We start from the raw sequence: 21937 nt of genomic DNA, 5'->3' as shown, positions 1-21937 counted from the left end.
CTCATGAAACTTTTCATAATCTTGCTGAAAAGGAATTTTTTCTTTCTTTAAAGCTTCTTTATTTAAAAAAAATTTTTCTTAATGTTTATTTATTTTTGAGACAGAGAGAGACAGCACGAGCTGGGAAGGGGCAGAGAGAGAGGGAGACACAGAATCTGAAACAGGCTCCAGGCTCTGAGCTATCAGCACAGAGACCGACATGGGGCTTGAACCCATGGACAGTGAGATCATGACCTGAGCCGAAGTCGGCCGCTTAACCAACTGAGCCACCCAGGTGCCCCTTTAAAGTCTCTTTAAAGTTTAAAAAAGTATCTGTTATTCCAGCTATCATTTTTTCTCATAACATCATTAAAATGTCTACTAATTTTGAAACAAAGAAGAAATAATCTCAGAAATTGAAGACGTGATTGACAATTATGAATACTTACTTTATGTCCCTTTATGGGCCCAAACCATTTGTTTAGTGTGGTGCTCTTTTCTTCCCTGCTACTAGTTGTAAGCTCTTTAGGGCCATACTGCTCTTGGTGTTTCTTTTTCTTTTTTTAATTTTTTTAATGTTTATTTTTGGGAGAGAGATACACACACAGTGTAGCAAGGGAGGGGGAGAGGGAGACACAGATTCTGAAGCAGATGCCAGGCTCTGAGCTGTCAGCACAGAGACCAATGTGGGGCTCGAACTCACAAACCGTGAGATCATGACCTGAACCCAAGTTGGGCACTTAAGTTGGCCTGAGCCACCCAGGCGCCCCTCTTTAGGCTTCTTTTTTTTACAGCATCTGGCAAAGAACTTTGTATACAGTACTTATTTATTTAATTGGATATAGACATTAATTGCATGCTATGTATATATTCATTTTCATTTCATTTTCTAATTATTCATTGCTAACATACAGACATAAATGAAATTTTTACATTGACTTTTGTCCTGAGACCTTGTCAAGTACTTATTTGTTCTAATTTTTTTTTTAGGTTCTTTACAGTTGTTTGATACACTATTATGTCATCTGCAAATAAAGATAGTTTAATTTCTTCACTATATGGATGTCTTCTATATATATATATATATATTTTTGGTGACAAAAATTATATTTAGATTTAGCCAGCTGGACTCAGTTTAGATGATTCCAATTTTGTTGGCAACATCCAAAGCATCATAGTCAGGAGCCAGTCAAACGTAGGCTTTCTTTTCTCCATCGGGCCTGATCAGAGTGTTGACCTTGGCCACGTCAATGTCATAGAGCTTCTTCATAGCCTGTTTGATCTGGTGCTTGTTGGCCTTGACATCCACAATGAACACAAGAGTGTTGTTGTCTTCTATTTTCTTCATGGCTGACTCGGTCGTCAGTGGGAACTTGATGATGGCATAGTGGTCAAGCTTGTTTCTCCTGGGGGCGCTCTTTCGAGGATATTTGGGCTGCCTTCGGAGACGCAGTGTCTTGGGCCATCGGAATGTAGGTGACGTGCGGATCTTCTTCTTTTTATGACTGTGGACGCCCTTCAGCACTGCTTTCTTGGCCTTCAAGGCTTTTGCTTTGGCTTCGGCTTTGGGAGGGGCAGGGGCTTCCTTCTTTGCCTTTGGCGCCATCTTCGTGAAAAGCGTCTTCTATATTTTTTAATATTTAAATATTTCCTGGGCTTGTTGCAAGAGACAGCACAATGTTGAATATGTCTAAAGTATCTTTGCCTGTTCTTGACTTTAGGGAGAATATATTCAGTCTTTTATCATTAAGTATGATGTTAATTACAGGTTTTTTGGTACAGATTCTTTATGGGGTTGAGTAAGTTCCTTTCTATTCCTAATTTGCTGAGGTTTTGTATTATAAATAGGTGTTGAATTTTGTCAAATGCCTTTTTTTCATCTGTTGAAATTATCATATGGCTTTTCTCATCTTTTTTTCCTATTAATATAGTGAATTTTACAGACCATTTTTCAAATCAAAGTCTATATTTTTTTGTATTCTGTTATGAAATTGACTTTTGATTATAAAGGTGTTTGTAAATTTTGTCTTCAGGAATTGATTCTCAAGTTTTCAGATCTGTAGATCTGAAATGTCAGAGAAGTAACAGCAATGTTGAAGGCTTTTCTGATAGTTATTTCATGCCTCCCACTACTATATTCAGAAAGACAGATATGACTGGGCTAGTGTACCAAGGTCAATAGCATACAGTAATCTTCCTTTAAGTGTTACTCAGGAATCCCTTGAAACAGAATTACTTATGGTGCTTGATGAAATTGTAGATTCATGTCTACTTCAATTGATACTTCTTTCATACTCAAGAGACCAGGGCCGTGATACCTACATTTTAAACAACTTTCACAGGAATCATTCCTACCAAATTTAGAGAATCACTGCTGCATACTTAATTATGTTTTTACATGTGGGTTTGCGATTGGGGGCTCACAACATATCTTTTCTGCTTTTTGATATAAAAGATATTATTATTCTGATTTTATAGATGTTAAAATTGAGGTTCGGTAAGGTTATAAAAACTCACTTGAGTTCATTCAGCTAGTGAGAGAGTCAGGATTGGAACCCAAGTTAGAGCCTGATGTCAATCAATAGCATAGATGCCTTCCTGGGCATTCGTAGTTTATATTCCAAATTAATTTTGCTGGAACTGTCCTTAAGATTTTCCCAGTCATTTGCTTTGCTTTATCTTTGTACAGGTTTTTACATCCTCATTTAAGTGGAAAATTTTTGTGATTCAGCTAAAAATGAAAACTGAAATTACTTTCTTTGTATTTAAATTAAAAAAAAATAGGGGCACCTGGGTGGCTTAGTCGGTTAAGTGTCCGGCTTTCGCTTAGGTCATGATCTCGCGGTTCGTGGGTTCGAGCCCCGCATCGGGCTCTGTGCTGACTGCCAGCTCAGAGCCTGGAGCCTGTTTCAGTCTGTGACTCCCTCTCTCTCTGACCCCCCCCGCTCACGCTGTCTCTCTCTCTCTCTCCTAGAAATAAAATAAAAATATTAAAAAAAAATATTTATTTCTTTTTGAGAGGAAGAGAGACAAAGCATGCCTAGGGGAGGGGCAGAGAGAGAAGACACAGAATCCAAAGCAGGCTCCAGGCTCTGAGCTGTCAGCACAGATCCCGACGTGGGGCTTGAACTCATGAACTGTGAGATCATGAGCAAAGCTAGAGCTGGATGCTCAACCAACTGAGCCAGAAAGGCATCCCTGAAACTTACTTTCTAAAAGCAGCTGCTTCTTTTTGATTCACAAATTTTGATTCAAGATTCATATTTGGGAAAACCAGCAAAGCAATGAATTCTCTAAAAGAAGAATCTTTTTGTTCTTTTCAGATGCCTTCTTAACAGCCCAATGATACCAAAAGAGTTGAAAAGTATATGAAAAACATTAACGGATACTGATTATTAAAAACCCTTTGTAAGCAATAGACTAATTTTGCAATTTAATACAATGGAAAAAATTTTAATGTAAAAATTTCAAAATAAAATACAGTATTGGCAGTTAGGATCCAATAGCATATGAAAAGAGGAATTTACCATAATCAGGACAAGTTTATTTCATAACTATTAAAATAATTCATTAATATACCTCATCACGTTAATAGAAAAAAATTAAAAGGAAAAATATGAAAATATGATCATTTCTATAAAAGTAAGAGATCTTTAATAAAAATCAATATTCATTCCTATTTCTAATTTTAAAACATTAATAAAATAAGAATAAATGGAGACTTCCTTAACACAAATCAACCATTTCTCTCAAACCAAGAGTTGGCACCATGCTTAAGAGTAAAATGCTAAAAATATTTTTATAAACCCCAAACCACATTAGGCATCTGTTAAGACAATGTTGATATCAAGGTACGTATTATGTTCTGAAACTTTTAGTCATTAGATATTGAGACACCTGGGTGGCTCAGTCAGTTAAGCAGCTGTCTCTTGGTTTTGGCTCAAGTTATCGTCTCATAGTTTCATGAATTTGAGCCCCATGTCCAGCTCTGCATTGGCAGTGCAGAGCCTGCTTGGAATTCTCTCTCTCCTCCTCTTTCCCTGCCCTTCTCCCACGCATGCTATCTCTGTCTTTCAAAATGAATTAGCCCCTAAGGTGGGTCTTGAATTCATGAACCCCTTAAGATCACGACCTGAGGCAAAATCAAGAGTCAGATGCTTGACCAACTGAGCCACCCAGGCGCCCCAAAAAGCAAATCATTCTTTAACATATTTTACTATAAAGAATGAAGTGTTTTACACATTTTTCCACATCAAATGATTCCTTCTCTCTCCGCCTTTCTTTTTTTTTTCTTTTTTGCTTTTCTATGTTATTAATAACAAAGGCAAGTTTGTTGCCCAAACCTTGAAATCAGTGGTAGAAAAATAACAAAGGAAAATCCCCAAGCCATGTAATAAGAAACTGGGAGCACAGGCTAGGTGTGCGTTGTGGGGGAGGGGATGGATAGATGACCAGGCAGCCTGGGAAGATCAGGTGCAGGTACCGGAGGTGTTGAAGTTGTCCAGTACCCTGCTGTCATCCTCTCGTCACGTTGGCCTTTTTGGGGTCTTCAAACCCAGACCATGGCACCACCTTCAATACAAGCGCTGGTAAACAGTGGCACTGTTCTTGGAGTGAGCAGATACTGATTTTTTTTTCTTCTCTTGCTGACACTGGGAGCTTTTAGAGTGAGGAAACTTGGTGTGGGAGAGGGGAGGCTGGGATGGACACCCAGCACCTATCTTGAGGGATTTTCCTCCAGGCAGATTTGGAGGAAACACCATCTGGGTGGAAACCCCAGAGGGCAGCGCTGTAACTGCCCAACAAAGGGGTGGGTAGGAGGGCGCCCTATGCACATCTGGGCCCCAAGGCCCCGCTGTGCATGGAAGTCAATGGTCGCAAAGCAGCGGCTGTATCTGCACACAGGCACACCCATCGCACCCACCAGGAACCTCTCCAGGTTCCAGGCGACGTGGTTGCAGCACACTGGATACAGGCGGACCACCTTGAGCGGTCACTAGGGCAGTGGCGTGGTCGCTGGGTGACTGCAGAACCTCGCCTGGAAGGTTCACCGCGTGTCTCCAAGAGCCAGAAGTTGGGCTCGAACCACCGCAGGGTAGGACATACCTGAGGGAATTCAGGATCTCTTCGCTCTTGGCCTTCTCCTGAAGCTTGAGATGGTTGCACGGGAAGCCGAGCACTATATGTATAAGAATAATTTAGGGGGCTTGCTAAAAATGTGTCACATACATTTTTACTACGAAGTTTAAATACCATTCAAGACACCACCGCCCCCTCCCATGCTCCATGCTTTGGAATCCTTGTAGAAATTCACAACCGATTACATTCATTTGGGTATTTTATCTTACTGCTTTTTATTATTTGTGTGATGTGTATGTGAGGTACACATACCTGGGGTAAAACTGGGGTAAATCCAGGGGCGCCTGGGTGGCTCAGTGGATTAAGTCAAGTCCTGATCTCACGGTTTGGGAGTTCCAGCCCCACGATGAGGTCTGTGCTAAACAGCCCGGAGCCTGCTTTGGATTCTGTGTCTCCCTCTCTCAGCCTCTCCCCTGTTCGTGCTGTCTCTGTCTCTATCTCTGTCTCTCTCTCAAAAATTAAAATTAAAATTAAAAAAAGGAGAAAAATCTGGGGTTAACCCAAAATTAAAAAAAAAATTAGTTTACACCTCTGGAATATTCTGGAATTTAAAAAAATACACAGAAAAACTGGCTAGTGGTAATGAAGGGCTTAGGCCACATCTGTATTCTATGAAAGAATAAGTCCTACATATAGCTGGAAATAAAGTTATTATGAGAGCTTTAGATGAATGGTAGAGTGAAACTTTTGATTGTATATGTAACTATATAGTCTTTCTACTAAGAAGACTTTTTTTCTCCCCAGATATTAAACTAACCATGAAGAAAAATATTATCAATACACGGTTCTCTTTTGTAAATATTCCCAATGTGATTGTTCCAGATATTGAAAAGGAAATAAGGAGGATGGAAAATGGAGCATGCAGGTAAATCCGTGCATTGTTGACACCAGCCACTGTTCATAAATCTAACCAGGTTTAATTTCCGTTTAATTTTTAATTTGTGACTCTGCTCTTTGTAATTTATTTAATTTTGTGTCTGCGTTTATACTTTGGAACAGCATAACTTGTCTCACAAATGAACATAGATATTATTGTGGTGCTTATTTAGAAGTACTTATGCAAGGCCTTTTCTCATGGGACATTTCATATCTAAAGGGATAACACTGGCATACATGAATGTGAAAATAATATAAAGTGTCATATGCTGAATGTTTTAGAAGTATAATTTAAAGTTACCCTATAAATGAAGAGGCATTTATACACATATATTGAATTTATTTTTTGTGGAAAGAAACGTCATTACAGGTTGGTTCATGCAAATGTATAATGTGACCTAAAGCATAGATACCATACTTTCTATTTGATAAATATTAACATTAATCAATGCATCAAATGATAGAAATACGGAAGACCCAGAAAGTAGTTTCTTAATTACACACACGTTACTGAATTTTGCATATACTCTACCTAATTCCATGAATTCTAGCAGTTCTCATTTCCCTCTAATTAAAATGAGGTAGGGGTGCTTGGGTGGCTCAGTTGGTTGAGCATCCGCCTCTTGATTTTGGCTCAGGTCTTGATTTCAGGGTCATGGGACAGAACCTTGCATTGGGCTCTGCGCATTGTATGAGGCCTGCTTTTAAAAAGGGGGTCGTGTGTTAGTTTGAGAGGGAAGGAGAAAAGATGAGGCAGTGGCAGTGGCCTCCTAATGAGAAATGTTATTCCTTCATAATAATTTAAAACATTGATCTAATTCACCTCTGCCTCTTGTTGAACCATAGCTCTTTTTCTGATAATGATGATGATGATGATGACAGTGCTTCCGTGTTTGAAGAATCAGAGAATGAAAACCGCCATGCAGGGGATTCCTTTGGAAATAACTCATGCATAAGGGGACCATCACAGAGGTGAGCAGTATGATCTATCCCTCCAAATCTCTTTCTAAACTATTATTTAGATGAAGGAAAGGTATTCTCCTCCTCCCCTGACCACAGTTCCTGTTACCCAGCCACTACGCAGGATCTCAGGAGTAACTTGCTACTTACCCTTTTCCTCTCTTGGAAACCACAGGCTGATGATTATTCATGTCCATGGGGCTTTACATCACAAACACTCTTGCTCATCATTTTCCCTGAGATGTGTCTCCATCTCGTTAGAACCTCAGGCCCCAGTCCTCTCTGAGGGAAGGTTCCTCAGAAGTTCCTCCTTCTTTCTGAACCTTCTTTCAGGGTCCTGCGGCAGTGGTATGTGGGACAGGTTGGCTGTCATCCTCTAAAATGCTGTACACATTTGACCCTACTTTCAGGGAAGTAGAACCCTCGAGTGAGTAGCTAGAACAGAAAAGCTAGAAATCCTTAGCAGGAAATGAATCCCTCATGAAAACTTCACACACTGACTCTGAGGGTGTGGAACGAATGTGATTTTGGTGTGGATCGGGAGTTCCCCTACCGTGGAACATACTTACTTTTTCTTTGCTTTTTCTTCCTCCTTTTTTCCTCTCTCTTATTTCTGTTTCCACCAACCACCTTCAGTTTCCCCAGTGTTTTTATTTGTCTTTTCTTCTCTTCCAATCTTCTCTGACAATCTAAGTCTTATTTAGATCTCTTGCTGGCATCCACGTTGGCTCACTTGAGGCCATGGAGGATGCTAATTTTTGGTGTTAGCACTGATTGATAGATATTTACTAGTGACTTTGGTTCATAGCACTGATATTCAGCAACTCAAGCTTCGTGAAGGCTCCGTATTTTCAAAAATTGTCTAGGGAGTAGTTAGCAACTGAAGATAAGTTGTTCTTTAAATTTTTTTTAATGTTTATTTATTTTTGAGAAAGAGCGAGAGAGAGACAGAGCACAAATGGCGGAGGGGCATAGAGAGAGGGAGGCATAGAATTCCAAGCAGGCTCTAGGCTCTGAGCTGTCTGCACAGAGCCCAACATAGGGCTTGAATCCACCAACCGTGAGATCATGAACCACGAGATCATGACCTGAGCTGAAGTTGGCTGCTAAACCGACTGAGCCACCCAGATGCCCTGTTAACTTGTTCTTTAAGACTTCTTAGGGCAGCTGGGTGGCTCAGTCAGTTAAGCACCTGACTCTTGATTGTGGCTCCACTCATGATCTCACGGTTTGTGAGTTCATGCCCTGCATCAGGCTCTGTACTGACAGCATGGAGCCTGCTTGGGATTCTCTCTCCCTCTATCTCTGTCCCTCCCCTGCTTATGCTCTATCTCTCTCTCTCTCTCTCTTAAATAAAATAAGCATTAAAAAAAGAATTTTTAAAAAAGACTGTTCTTTAAGATCATGGACATTATGCAGTTGGTAACAATTATGATTTCAGTGTACTTTTTATTTTCCAGGAAGCAGTACCTCCCTGGCACCATTGCACTTTTCAATGTTAACAACAGCAGCAATAAGGAGCAGTAAGTACATTTCCAATAGAAAACCAAAGCTTTGCTTTTAAAGAACACCAGTAACATGTAGGAATATATCTGAATCTGCTATAGAGGAAATCTTTATTAGGAAAACTCTATTTAATACAATGGCAATGGTATTCTATTATTTTGTCATGGGGTTATTCTAAAAAAATGTGGCTACCCATATTAAAAGCAGCATATATTTATGTATGTATATGTGTTTGAATATGTATATTCAAACTACAGTCTACAGTGTAAATGCAGTTGCCCCACCTGGTGGACAAAAATAAATGAAATATCAGTAATCCCTTCCATTCTGAGCCAATGTGTCTTAGGTCAATTCCTTAGGAGACAATCTCTGAGAAGGAGGTTTGTGCGCAAAGGTTTATTGGGAGTGAACTTAGGAATGATACCTAGAAGGGAGTTAGGGGAGCAGAACCGGGCAGAGGGAGAAGTTGAACTTCAGAGAATAGAGTTGACGTGTCATATGATCCCATGGAAAGCTCTAGAGCAAGGATGGCCCTTCAGAGTTGTGTCATAGTTGGGCAGTAGGATTGGGCCTTTGCACTCATGCACAGTCATTGGATGATGGCTCTCCCTAGAATGGGGGGGGGGTCATAGTTTTGAGCATGGTGGCTTCCTTTAGCCAAAGCCAGACAAAGGATAGGGGGACTGTGAGCTGTGAGCAAGCAATACTCTTGGCAGGTGGGGAATGAGTGCCAGAGTTCTGTACACTACTGCATCCATAGCACACTTCTTGCACTGCTCAGGTCTGCTTTCTTCATATAGAATATTCACCCCATTTGGGAACACCTCCTCCAGGAATCTCATTCTTTTTTCCTGAGGAAGCTTATAAGAGGAAGGTTAATGGGAAGAACTCAGGTCCCTAACAACTGCAGCTGGTCTTGAGGCTTCAACTGAAATTGCTTATGCCCTCCTTTCCTACTCATTCCAGAGTCTTGTCACCTCTGGCCAGCACTTCTGTCGGTCTAGATGATTTATTTTGTGGACTGAATGATACAGACCCTTATTCCTGATGGATTTGAGCCCCTGGTCACTGTGTCTTCCTTGAGTTATAGCTGCTGTATTTGTCCATTTACCACTAAAAGTGGGGCAGAGAACACCAGAGACACCAGAGTGGATCATCTATGTGCCAAATATACTCCAATCTGTCCCCCCCCCCCCCGCCATATATAACACAGCAACACTATCTAGTTCTGATTAAAGAAGTCAGTTTCTTTTGCCAGTATGGTAACACCCTTTCTTGCCTATTGGTTTTGTGGCATGAGGGGCCTAACATGACTAGGGAGCAGTCCATAGCTTAATGTTTAATGGGCCATTACTGTGTTCCCTGGAAGACACATGACCTACTTGGAAACCTCTCGCTCCACAGAGCATAAGGTTGTGGGGATGAGAAGCACACATTTCCTATGCGAGTCACTCCTACTTCAGCTCCTTGGTTACAAGACCCATACATGGCCATTTGCTTTTCCACACAAAATAGATGACTGTGCACTGCTTGAAGCTGTGACATTAGAAAGATTAACTTTACCATTATCTTTCAAGGTCACTTCTAAGTAGGGCTATGATATACACATAGCCCATTTTGGCTTGTATACTGATGTCAAGCTGACCCATTCATTGACCAGTTCATCACAGATGATGACCTGTAAGACCCACATATATGGCCATGCTGGAGAGTTGAAGAGTAGGGGCTGATGCAACAGTGGTAGATGACATGACGGAAGGGTAGTGAGCCACCTGCTCAATCCCAGATATACCGCTTCATCATGTGATAGATTGGTATACAACCTTATGACTTGTTAGTCTGTACAGAATCCAACTCGTGGTCAATGGTCATTTTTGGTCCCATGGTTAGTGAGTCCTCTTTCAAGGCCCTGTTAACATGATGCCATTGATATAGTAGGCCAATGTGAGGCTCTGAGGAATGTCCAGATAGTCTAGGTCCTTCTAGGCTGTGTTACGACATTAATCAGGAGAGATAACATATCCCTGGAAAAGACTATAAGTGTGCCATTTTCCATCCCGTAACTATTGGGATGGAAACCCAGGAAGGGTTCTCTTCCCTGGTAGTGATAAAAAAATAACACAGGTAAGGACTGTGACTGGCCCAGAACACTAGGCATATGGTTTAGATTGCATGAATGCATTGTTTTTCACATTTCCCGTAGGAGCCACAATTGGGGCTGCTATGTGTTTGATTTTGCAGTAGTCTGCTGCCATTCACTAGTATCCATGTGAATTTTGTAGGGACAAGACATTGAATTAAATGTGGGGAGACCACCACCCCTGCATGCATTAGGTCTTTAAGGATTACATTTTCTTTCTTGTTCAGGATGCTCTATGGTTTTCGACGAGCAGGTAGAAGGCAGCTTGAGGGCTTCCACTTGGCCCTCCCCCTTATGATAGCTCTTACTTTAGGAGCCAAGGAACTAATGGGAATGAGGGTTCTGCCAATGACCAAATGTCTACATTCCACTGTTACATTGAAGAACTAGAGAAATGACCACAATGGGGATCTTTAGATCCAGTGGAAACCCCCTAAGTCATAAATCATATAGGACTCCGTTATTACTAGGCCACCATATGCTACCCCCTCCCCCACTTTAATGGGAGGCATGATGATGCTTCAATCCCTGGGGCTCAATATCAGCTTAGGTCTTATGCCAAACAGTCTTTAATATATCTCGGTACTCCCTCTTCACCCAGGGTACAGTCACCTATGTAAATGACCACAGATTTTCTTTGGGCGAAAGACTGGGGAAATCATTACTGAATATACTTGTCATGGTGTTTGCAGAGTCTTTCTTCATGGGGTCTTGACTTCTCCTTCAGTCAGTGGTTTCATTTCTGAGAATTGGCTCAGATTTAGAAACTATTCATAAGGTTGTGACTTTTTATCAGGTTGTGTTGCCTTCAACCTCTTAATCATCCATACCTGCTCTGTTTTCATTGTATACATTAAACAGTACCCCCAATAAGTCAAAAGGATGCCCATCTATCTAGGAATACAGTATTTGATTAACTTCTTCCATAGCTATCTATGGGTTAAGCCCCCTGGCTACCATGCTCACCTCCAGGGTAATTATAGTTATTGGACCCATCTCTCCTCTGATGTGTAAGCACTGCCACCAATCTCTTAGTCCCAGGTTCTATTGTGTCCATTGCTCTCAGGGAACCCAGTTTTGTACCCAGTTTAGCATCTCCCACTCCAGCCCTGGCTTATAGAGGACTGTACCACTGAGTTCCTTAATGATGCTGGTGCCTCTCTCACCAGCACATTCCTTATCATTTTTGTGTCCTCTGAGGCCTCTTAGGGACCACAGTCAGTTGGTGGGTTATCTTCCTTACCTGGTATGTCCACTTCAGCACATCACTTCTCTCAGTCTTCCTGATACTTTCCTCCACCACCTGTCATGGCACTTTGCAGTTTCTATTCCACTTAGCATGAATCATCATTTTTTCTGAGCTTCTGAGAGCCATCCCAACAGGTTGTCGGCACCATTTCCAAGGATCTGCGCTAGAGGGTTGAAACCTATAACACAAGAGTGTGCTTTCATGGTAATAAATTCTCCCTTGTCCCATTTTATGTTCTGTTCCTCTTTGTACATGACAGCCTTAGGTGTCAAGCCCCACTTCCTTATCTAATTCATTTCCTATTTCTCCTCAATAGCAGCATTCAGCTTTTCCTGGGCGATTCATATGTGGACTAAGTTCACTTGTACATTTGCACCTGAAAATGTTCTTTCTTTTAGTGGCCTCACTCTTCTCAACTGCTTCAACCCTTACCCATACTTTGAGGCCTAGTCGTAACTCCCTTTAACATCCTCCCTGACTACCCTAATGGTAGTGCCATGCCTGTTCATCCACATCTGAAGAATAAACTTTCCCAAGACCCTTGAGGAGCCAACAATGGCAGCCTATTTTGACCTTAGGTCTGCCTGACTCCAGAATGCATTCTTCAGCTGACAGAGAGAGCCAACTGTAGGAAGAAGCCTAAAATCACATAATCTCCACTGCAGAAGAAATTGTAGATAGAAAAAAGATAGAAAATTCAGTGAATGATTCTAAGAATTGGGATTCCAGTGTGTGGAGTTTTTTGACTACTCATAAAAAATTGCTTCAGTCACGATTATCCCTCTCAAGAAAACTGATGGCATTTTCTTGAAATTCTTCAAGCTCTTACTCAATAATTAATATAAGTGATATCAAGAGGCTTACATTTTAAATAATAAATATTTTTGGACACATGGAGGCTTTGAAAGTGCACTCTTGGGGGCTGTTGTTTCCTAAATTTCCTTTGTTGGGTTTATGCCTTTGTCCACCCCCCATCTTCAATTTTCCATATGCACTAACCCAGGGATTTTTGGTTGTTTGTTTTATTATCTGGTGCAGGTCCATTTTTGTAGACTCTCCATTAGAAGACCAGATTTCTAGTTCCTAGCACAGGGACAGGTCTCTGAACACAAAGCTCTGATTTCTTGCTCAATAGAGAGGGAAATAAATAAGAACAGAAGTCAGAATGTAATTTGATTGTGTGACTTCGATATTATTTCTTCTTTAGAGAACCAAAAGAAAAAAAGAAAAAGAAAAAAGAAAAGAAGAGGTAAGTTAGGCTTTGGCATGAATGATATCTGATATTTTGGCCCATAACATTTTCATATTTTATTACTAACTACATCTCTCACTTTTCAGCAAGTCAGATGATAAAAATGTAAATAAAAAGGACTCAGAGAAGAAAAAGAAGAAAGAAAAGGAAAAAGAGAAGAAAAAGAAAGAGGAGAAAGGCAAAGATAAGAAAGAAGAGTAAGTGTTTTTACTGGCCTTGAAATTAGGAATGAATTTGTAATGGATTTTGGATGTAAGGATAATTGCCTGAAAGTTTATAATACGAAGCCCTGGGTAAAAGACTAAATAAATTGTTACTGAATGGAAATTAATCTTTTTCTAATTTCCTTAAAATGAGCAGTGGTAGTTTTATTCTTGCTTTTGTCATCAAGACTTTTCAATGCTATGGTTAATTGTCTTCCTTAAGTTCTGGTAAAGGTAAATTTTACCATTGGGAGATATTTGGATTTCAAGAGGATTGGGTTTCTAGGGTCTTACCACTAGCTTTTTAAATTGAAATTAAAAAATTAATAATTTTACTAACATTTTTGAGTAATAAATACTGTATGACCAATACTCCAAAGTAAGCAAGTCTTCTTGCAAAAGCCATGCTTAATTCTGAGAGCAGTACAAATGCTTATTAAAACTCTAGCCATTTGAAAGATCCTTTGTAAACAAACATTTGAGGGTGAGAATTTCATATGGGTAAGGCTGAATGATATTTTCTTTTTTCTTTTTTCTTAATGTTTTATTTATATCTAGGAGAGAGAGAGAGAGAGACAGCGTGAGCAGGGGAGGGTCAGAGAGAGAGGGAGTCACAGACTGAAACAGGCTCCAGGCTCTGAGCTGGCAGTCAGCACAGAGCCCAACGCGGGGCTCGAACCCACTAACCTCAATGAGATCATGACCTGAGCCAAAGTCGGACGCCTAACCGACTGAGCCACCCAGGCGCCCCTGAATGATATTTTCAAAACGATCTTTTTCCTTTTATTAAAGGGGAAATTGTTTTCTAAACTTAAAGAAAACTCGTTACCAAATAATATTCACTTATTTGTGCCTGCTGGAAAGCCATTGAAGTTCTTCCAAAGGGAAAAATCCTTTCCAGTATAGGCTTGGGGTGCCTGGCTTGCTCAGTCAGTAGAGGGGACAACAAGCTTTACACTGGGTGTAAAGATTACTTAAATATAAAATCCTTAAAAACAAACAAACAAAAAAACCCAATCCCTATGCCCAAAACCAATAGAAGCTTGATACTAGACAAAAAAACTTTTCCATTTGATGATATATTTCCTTCCTTCCTTCCTTCCTTCCTTCCTTCCTTCCTTCCTTCCTTCCTTCCTTCCTTCCATTTTCTCTTCATCTTTCATAGATGCTTATGAACAAGTACCTTTTATTAGATTGTGTTATATTCTTCTTTCCATGCAGGTGAGCGCTCCCTCTCACAGTGTAGTTCCTGATTGTTTTGTTACCTGGGAGGAGGAGTGGTAACACCACCATTCGCTCACCACCCGCAAGCTACCAAGGAAGCCTTTGGAATATCCAGAGTCTGGCATGATCTGTGCCATTATTCCTTTTCAGTGGTTGAATTGATGGAAGAAGTAGCTGCAGCATCATAGCAAAACAAGGGCTTTAATAAAAGTCTAGTGTAAGGTTTCATGTAAGACTAATCATTTAACCATCTAGTCAGCCCTCACTAAGCAATTTCTGATGTCTAATACACTCATGCCAAGCGAATCTTCTCCCTGTAGGGTGAGCTTCTCTGGCTTAGTTCTGTTTCATTAATTGTGGGTAACGGACATAACCATATTTAATATTTGACATAAAAAATTTCTTGTTTCTTGGTAACCTTCTACTTCATTTCTAATTGCTGCTAGGGAGAAGAAAGAAGTCAAGGTTATTGATCCCTCAGGGAACATGTATTACAACTGGCTGTTTTGCATCACCTTGCCTGTTATGTACAACTGGACTATGATTATTGCAAGGTATCTATATATTTTTGTGGATCTCGACTTGCTTCTAGTTTCTGAGTTAACTGACTTAACAGTTTGGTCCAGAGCTCTTCAGGACATACCTCCTTTTTCCGCCTCTGGTTGTAAAGAGAGGTTATATTATTCTCAACGTGTTTTCCTGACATCAGGTGTAGATGCATTGGTTCCCAGTATACTTGGAAATCTAGTACTGGGATGGGGTGTAGGGGGATATTTTTAAACTTTTGATTGCTGAATCGTTTAATTAGAATTTTGGGAGAAACTTTATTTTTGTAGCCTAAGAAAAAAATGTTGCCAGGAGAGGAAAAAATCAAAGATTTAGGTTGTTTTCAAGCAAGCTATGTTTCTCAGGTATGTCTGTTGTTCTCTGTCTTTTAGACAGTAAACATCTCAGCCACCCAGGACCAAGCACCATTCCTGGAAGCATTTTGGGTGCAGATACTCAATAAGAACCTGGAGATCAATGTGTATAAGCCAATATATTTTGACATTAGCTTGAGGACATTTATTCTTATTTGATGTTTCCACAAAACGAACTAGTATAATAGAAAGAATGTTGGATTTCAGAAGCGTGAGAAAACGAAATCCAACCATTCAGATTTGGAAAAGCTGTGGTTGATTAAATAGACTCTAAGAACCCTCTTAGCCTTGGTGCATTATACCTCTTATCATGATAAAAATTATACAGAGAGGACTTTTACTTAAACTGGCTCCCATTTAATTTTATTTGCATGTTTTTCTTTGACAGAGCATGTTTTGATGAACTTCAGTCTGATTACTTAGAATATTGGCTCATTTTTGATTACCTATCAGATGTAGTCTATCTTCTTGATATGTTTGTACGAACAAGGACAGGTAAATATGTTCAGCTTTGGATATTTTGCAATTTTGTGCTTTTATCTCTATAGTATAATCTGAAATTTCTTAATTCAAGTCTTCTTCAAAATAAGCTCACAGGTCTATTTTACAAGAAAAAGCACCATTGGAAACAAGAGTACCACATACTCACCCACAAGCTTAGGCTACTCCCACTGATTCAGGTTACTAGGCAACCTTTTGAATGTGGATTGGTGGCTTGCCCCCATTATCTTGTTCATTGGTTTTAGGCCAAGTGAGAGGAATAGAGAGAACAGAAATATTGTGCCAGCTCTGTGGTGAAAGGGTAATTGCTACCTCATGGAGAGATACCATGAAGAGGCATGGGGGAAATCACTGTACCCAGCACAGCTGTACTAAACATTTTATAATAGTACACACATCCTTTTTTCAAAAAATATAGTTTATTGTCAAATTGGCTAACATACAGTGTGTAAAGTGTGCTTTTGGTTTTTGGGGTAGATTCCCATGGTTCATTACTTACATATAACAGTGGTCATCTCAACAAGTGCCCTCCTCGATGCCCACCTCTCCCTCACCGCCCCCCCCCCATCAACCCTCAGTTTGTTCTCTGTATTTAAGAGTCTCTTATGGTTTGCCTCCCTCCCTGTTTGTTTGTAACAGGTTTTTTTTTTCCTTCATTTCCAAAAATGGTCTTCTGTTAAGTTTCTCAAGATCCACATATGAGTGAAATCAGATGATATCTGTCTCTCTCTGACTGGTTCATTTCACTCAGCATAACACCTTCCAGTTCCATCCACATTGCTGCAAATGGCATGATTTCATTCTTTCTCATTGCCAAGTAGCATTCCATTGTATATATAAACCACATCTTCTTTATCCATTCATCATTTGATGGACATTTAGGTTCTTTCCATACTTGGCTATTGTTGAAAGTGCTGCTCTAAACACTGGGATACATGTGCCTCTATGAGTCAGTGATCATGTATCCTTTGGATAAATTCCTAGTAGTGCTATTGCTACTACTAGGGTCATAGGGTAGTTCGATTTTTAATTTTAATTTTTTGAGGAACCTCCACAGTGTTTTCCAGAGTGGCTGCACCAGTTTGCATTCTCACCAACAGTGCAAGAGGTTTCCCATTTCCCCAATCCTCGTCAGCATCTGTAGTTTCCTGATTTGTTCGTTTTAGCCACTCTGACTGGTGTGAGGTGGTATCTCATTTGGGTTTTGATTTGTAATTCCCTGATGATGAGTGACGTTGAGCATCGTTTCATGTGTCTATTGACTATCTGGCTGTTTTCTTTGGAAAAGTGTCTATTCATGTCTTTTGCCCATTTCTTCACTGGATTATTTGATTTTTGGGTGTTGAGTTTGGTAAGTTCTTTATAGGTTTTGGATACCAACCATTTATCTCATATGTCATTTGCCAATATCTTTTCCGATTCCGTTGTTTGCCTTTTAGTTTTGTTGATTGTTACCTTTGCAGTGCAGAAGCTTTTTATCTTGATGAGGTCCCAATTGTTCATTTTTTGCTTTTAATTCTCTTGCCTTTGGAGATGTATTGAGCAAGAAATTGCTGCAGCTGAGGGCAAAGAGGTTGTTGCCTGCTTTCTCTTCTAGGGTTTTGAAGATTTCTTTTCTCACAGTTAGGTCTTTCACCCACTTTGAGTTTATTTTGTGTATGGTGTAAGAAAGTGGTCTAGTTTCATTCTTCTGCATGTTGCTGTCCAGTCCTCCCAGCACCATCTGTTAAAGAGGCTGTCTTTTTTCCACTGGATACTCTTTCCTGCTTTGTCAAAGATTAGTTGGCCACACATTTGTGGGTCCAATTCTGGGTTCTTTATTCTATTCCATTGGTTTATATGCCTGTTTTTGTGCCAATACCATACTGTCTTGATGATTACAGTAGTAGAGGCTAAAGTCTGGGATTGTGATGCCTCCTGTTTTGGTTTTCTTCTTCAATATTACTTTGGCTATTCGGGGTCTTTTGTGGTTCCATACAAATTTTTAGGTAGTTTGTTCTAGCTTTGAGAAGAATGCTGGTACAGTTTTGATTGGGATGGCATTGGATGTGTATATTGCTTTGGGTAGTATTGACATTTTAACCATATTCAGTCTTCCAATCTGTGAGCATGGAATGTTTTTCCATTCCTTTGTGTCTTCTTCAGTTTCCTTCATAAACTTCCTATAGTTTTCAGCATACAGATCTTTTACATCTTTGGATAGGTTTATTCCTAGGTATTTTATGATTCTTGGTGCAATTGTACATGGGATCAGTTTCTTGATTTCTCTTTCTAACAGTACACACATCCTTAACTTTGTAGTCATGGTGAGGCATTATTGACCAAGGAGCAGGATCTGATAGCTTCCCACTGAAGTATGCTTGTTAAGTGGGCATAAACTTACTGTTTCTACACTGCTGTCTACATCCAAAGGTAATCACTGTACAGAGAACAACATTTAAGGATCATTATGTAAAATAAGGACATGCTCTAAATACCAGTGTGCTGGAGCAATGCTCCTGTTGTTTTATCCTAGTTACAGCTCTGGTGGCCAGTACAGAAAGAGGAACAAATTCTTTCCTTGGTGAAATGTATCAGAATGCTAAAAGTCAAGGCCCACCGTGGCAACGTAGGAAAAGGGAAGATACCAGACATCTAAGAAAGCCTGAGGGACATGGGGGAGAGAGAAAACGAACCTTCAAAGGACACTTATTCTTCTCATTGAAGGGACAAGGCAAGAATACACATAACTGACAGTAACGCAGGTACCCAAATTTCAAGGGTGGGGCTAGGATTCTGACAAGAGAGAGCCATGAGGCTTTAGGCACAAAAGCTAGGGTGTTTTAGAAAACTTCCCAAGAACATTGTTCTTGGCTTTACATAGATAGACAAGCTGGATCTAGAGAGATTGGCATATATACGTTGGATATAATCTCTCACTTTGCACTTACAAGGTTTAATTTTTTATTTTTGCAAAATAATATTTTCCATAGCTAGTTGTTGATTGGTACTCATATCTGACTGCATTGCTAAAAGCATATTTATTGGAAATGAAGTCTTGTTTTGAACTCAGCGAAGTTCATTGAAGGTTATTTTAGAAAAAATTCATAATGGCTTAAAGTGAAAAGCATTAAATTTTTTTCTTCCTATTTTAGGTTACTTGGAACAAGGACTGCTGGTGAAGGAAGAGGTTAAACTCATAGAGAAATATAAATCAAACTTGCAATTTAAACTTGATTTTCTATCACTGATACCAACTGATCTGCTGTATTTCAAGCTAGGGTGGAACTATCCAGAAATTAGATTGAACCGACTGTTAAGGATCTCTCGGATGTTTGAATTCTTCCAGAGAACAGAAACGAGAACAAACTACCCAAACATCTTCAGGATTTCCAATCTTGTTATGTATATTGTCATCATTATCCACTGGAATGCATGTGTGTACTTCTCTATTTCCAAAGCTATTGGATTTGGAAATGACACATGGGTGTATCCTGATGTTAATGATCCTGAATTTGGCCGTTTGGCTAGAAAATATGTGTACAGCCTTTACTGGTCTACACTGACTTTGACCACAATTGGTGAAACACCACCTCCTGTGAGGGATTCTGAGTTTGTCTTTGTGGTGGTTGACTTCTTAATTGGAGTGTTAATTTTTGCTACCATCGTTGGTAACATAGGTTCTATGATCTCCAATATGAATGCTGCCAGAGCAGAATTTCAAGCAAGAATCGATGCCATCAAGCAGTATATGCGTTTTCGAAATGTAAGCAAAGATATGGAAAAGAGAGTTATTAAATGGTTCGACTACCTGTGGACCAACCAAAAAACGGTTGATGAGAGAGAAGTCTTGAAGTATCTACCTGATAAGCTGAGAGCAGAGATCGCCATCAACGTTCACTTAGACACATTAAAAAAAGTGCGTATTTTTGCGGACTGTGAGGCTGGTCTGTTGGTGGAGTTGGTCTTGAAATTACAGCCCCAAGTCTACAGTCCTGGAGATTACATTTGCAAGAAAGGAGATATTGGGCGAGAGATGTACATCATCAAGGAAGGCAAACTGGCTGTGGTGGCAGATGATGGAATCACTCAGTTTGTGGTATTGAGTGATGGTAGCTACTTCGGTGAGATCAGCATCCTTAACATTAAAGGTAGCAAAGCTGGCAATCGAAGAACAGCCAATATCAAAAGTATTGGCTACTCGGATCTGTTCTGTCTCTCAAAAGATGACCTCATGGAAGCTCTGACTGAGTACCCAGATGCCAAAACTATGCTAGAAGAGAAAGGAAGGCAAATCTTGATGAAAGATGGTCTGCTGGATATAAATGTCGCAAATGCTGGAAGTGATCCTAAAGATCTCGAAGAGAAGGTCACCCGAATGGAGGGGTCCGTAGACCTCATGCAAACGAGGTTTGCTCGGATCCTGGCTGAGTACGAGTCAATGCAGCAGAAACTGAAGCAAAGACTCACTAAGGTTGAGCGATTTCTGAAACCACTTATTGACACAGAATTTTCAGCTCTTGAAGGATCTGGAGTTGAAAGTGGGCCCGTGGACTCCACACAGGACTGAAAAGCTGGCTATTAACAAGGACATGCCTCATGATCCTTTTGGTGATGTGATTAGGCAACTCTAAATTGGAAGGAGAGAAAGATTCAGCTGGGGAGTTTTTCCATAAGGAAAGTGTGCTTTGGTGCAAGGGACAGGGCCCACCACATACTCACTTGTGAGGTACTATGATTAAAGAATCATCATACTTAGGATTTTTCAGAATGGATAATGTGCAAAGATATAGAATGATTCACTTGTCAGTCTCTATATCTTCTGATTTTTTTCATGTGTGTTCCTTTTGTGTAATACGTTTTATAAAAGTGAAGAAGTATCCCTCACTTTCAGGCATTTTGCATCGTTGAGAAGCAACTGGGAATTACCAGGAACGTCATGTTCAAGATGCCATTTTAAAAAGAATTAGAATGCAATAAAGTAAAATAAATCCTAAAACTATAATGAATATTCTTTATTTGATAATTTAGTAGGGGGTTTAGGATTTTATAGAGCTTCAGAGTCATTTTAAGGATATTAATCACTGTACTCTTGGACTTAGGAAGTGTAGTTAAGAGAAACTTCTTATGATAAAAACGTGACAAATTAGACTTCACATATATATGCTTATATAGAAATATGTAACATTAAAAAAATCATAAAATGTAGGAATCTTTTATAATAAATTTAAAAAAAAAACCTCTCTGATTATTAAGCCTGACAGCAGTGGCTACTCTCTTCCTTATCTGACTGGCCAGCAAGAAAAAAAGGGATAAAAATAATTCTATTGCTGGATGATTAACAAAGGAAATTGTTGTAATGTTAGAAGAGGAGGTCTGTGGGGCACCTGGGTGGCTCAGTCGGTTAAGCATCCGACTTCGGCTCAGGTCATGATTTCACGTTTCATGGGTTCGAGCCCCGCGTCGGGCTCTGTGCTGACAGCTAGCTCGGAGCCTGGAGCCTGCTTCAGATTCTGTGTCTCCCTCTCTCTCTGATCCTCCCCTGCTCACGCTGTTTCTCTCTCTCTCTCAGAAGTAAATAAAAAACATTTAAAAAAAAATAAAGAAGAGGAAATCTGAAAGTTCTATAAACCAGCACAGGCATCCCCACGTAGCTTCTTAGAAATTCTGAATCTCAGGCCCTACCCCAGACTTGCTGGATTAGAATCTAGTTTTTAGTAAGACCCTTGGGTGATTCATACCCACATTAAAGCTTGAGAAGCACCTAATTACAGAACCAGGAAGGGGTTAATGGGATTGTTTTAGCAATTTCGGAAAAGGGAACTGTGTGAGAAGCATGTGGTTGTGGAAGACATTGCTAAGCAACCATACAGCTCTCAGCTGCTTAACCCAGAGGTGGTTCAAAAAATTCTTCTTAATACAGATAATTGGAATTGATAGAAAAGTTCTATCCCGGCCTATAATAATATGACTTTACAAGGTATCTTGTTAATTTGACATTTCAAATAC

General features: G+C 39.9%; 2 protein-coding genes across 2 annotated transcripts; one reads left to right on the top strand and one right to left on the bottom strand.

Moving 5' to 3' along the window:
- Window positions 1-1067: 1067 nt before the first annotated feature.
- LOC120237692 (60S ribosomal protein L23a-like) lies at window positions 1068-18561 on the bottom strand. The gene is made up of 2 exons (XM_039241100.1): window positions 18558-18561; window positions 1068-1603 (listed from the first exon to the last, which is right to left on the bottom strand). Exon 2 carries the CDS (start codon window positions 1583-1585, stop codon window positions 1169-1171), a length of 417 nt encoding a protein of 138 aa, XP_039097031.1. The 5' UTR covers window positions 1586-1603; window positions 18558-18561; the 3' UTR covers window positions 1068-1168.
- On the top strand, window positions 5868-20498 carry CNGA1 (cyclic nucleotide gated channel subunit alpha 1). Its single transcript, XM_039241099.1, has 8 exons — window positions 5868-5983; window positions 6841-6966; window positions 8415-8477; window positions 13057-13098; window positions 13188-13298; window positions 14975-15082; window positions 15837-15943; window positions 19084-20498. The coding sequence occupies exons 1-8, from the start codon at window positions 5877-5879 to the stop codon at window positions 20496-20498; spliced, it is 2079 nt and encodes a 692-aa protein (XP_039097030.1). The 5' UTR covers window positions 5868-5876.
- The last annotated feature ends 1439 nt before the right edge of the window (window positions 20499-21937 follow it).

Source organism: Hyaena hyaena, unplaced genomic scaffold (genome assembly GCF_003009895.1).
Source record: "Hyaena hyaena isolate Hyena2069 unplaced genomic scaffold, ASM300989v1 scaffold_187, whole genome shotgun sequence".
Classification (NCBI taxonomy): domain Eukaryota; kingdom Metazoa; phylum Chordata; class Mammalia; order Carnivora; family Hyaenidae; genus Hyaena; species Hyaena hyaena.
The sequence above is the reverse complement of the archived record's forward strand: the minus strand, read 5'-3'. Positions and strand labels throughout refer to the sequence as shown.

Coding starts and splice junctions, on each gene's coding strand:
- LOC120237692 (XM_039241100.1), bottom strand. CDS start 1,585: ATGGCGCCAAAGGCAAAGAAGGAAGCCCCTGCCCCTCCCAAAGCCGAA.
- CNGA1 (XM_039241099.1), top strand. CDS start 5,877: ATGAAGAAAAATATTATCAATACACGGTTCTCTTTTGTAAATATTCCC. Junction 8,478..13,056: donor AACAGCAGCAATAAGGAGCA/GTAAGTACATTT, acceptor TTTCTTCTTTAG/AGAACCAAAAGAAAAAAAGA. Junction 13,099..13,187: donor AAGAAAAAAGAAAAGAAGAG/GTAAGTTAGGCT, acceptor CTCACTTTTCAG/CAAGTCAGATGATAAAAATG.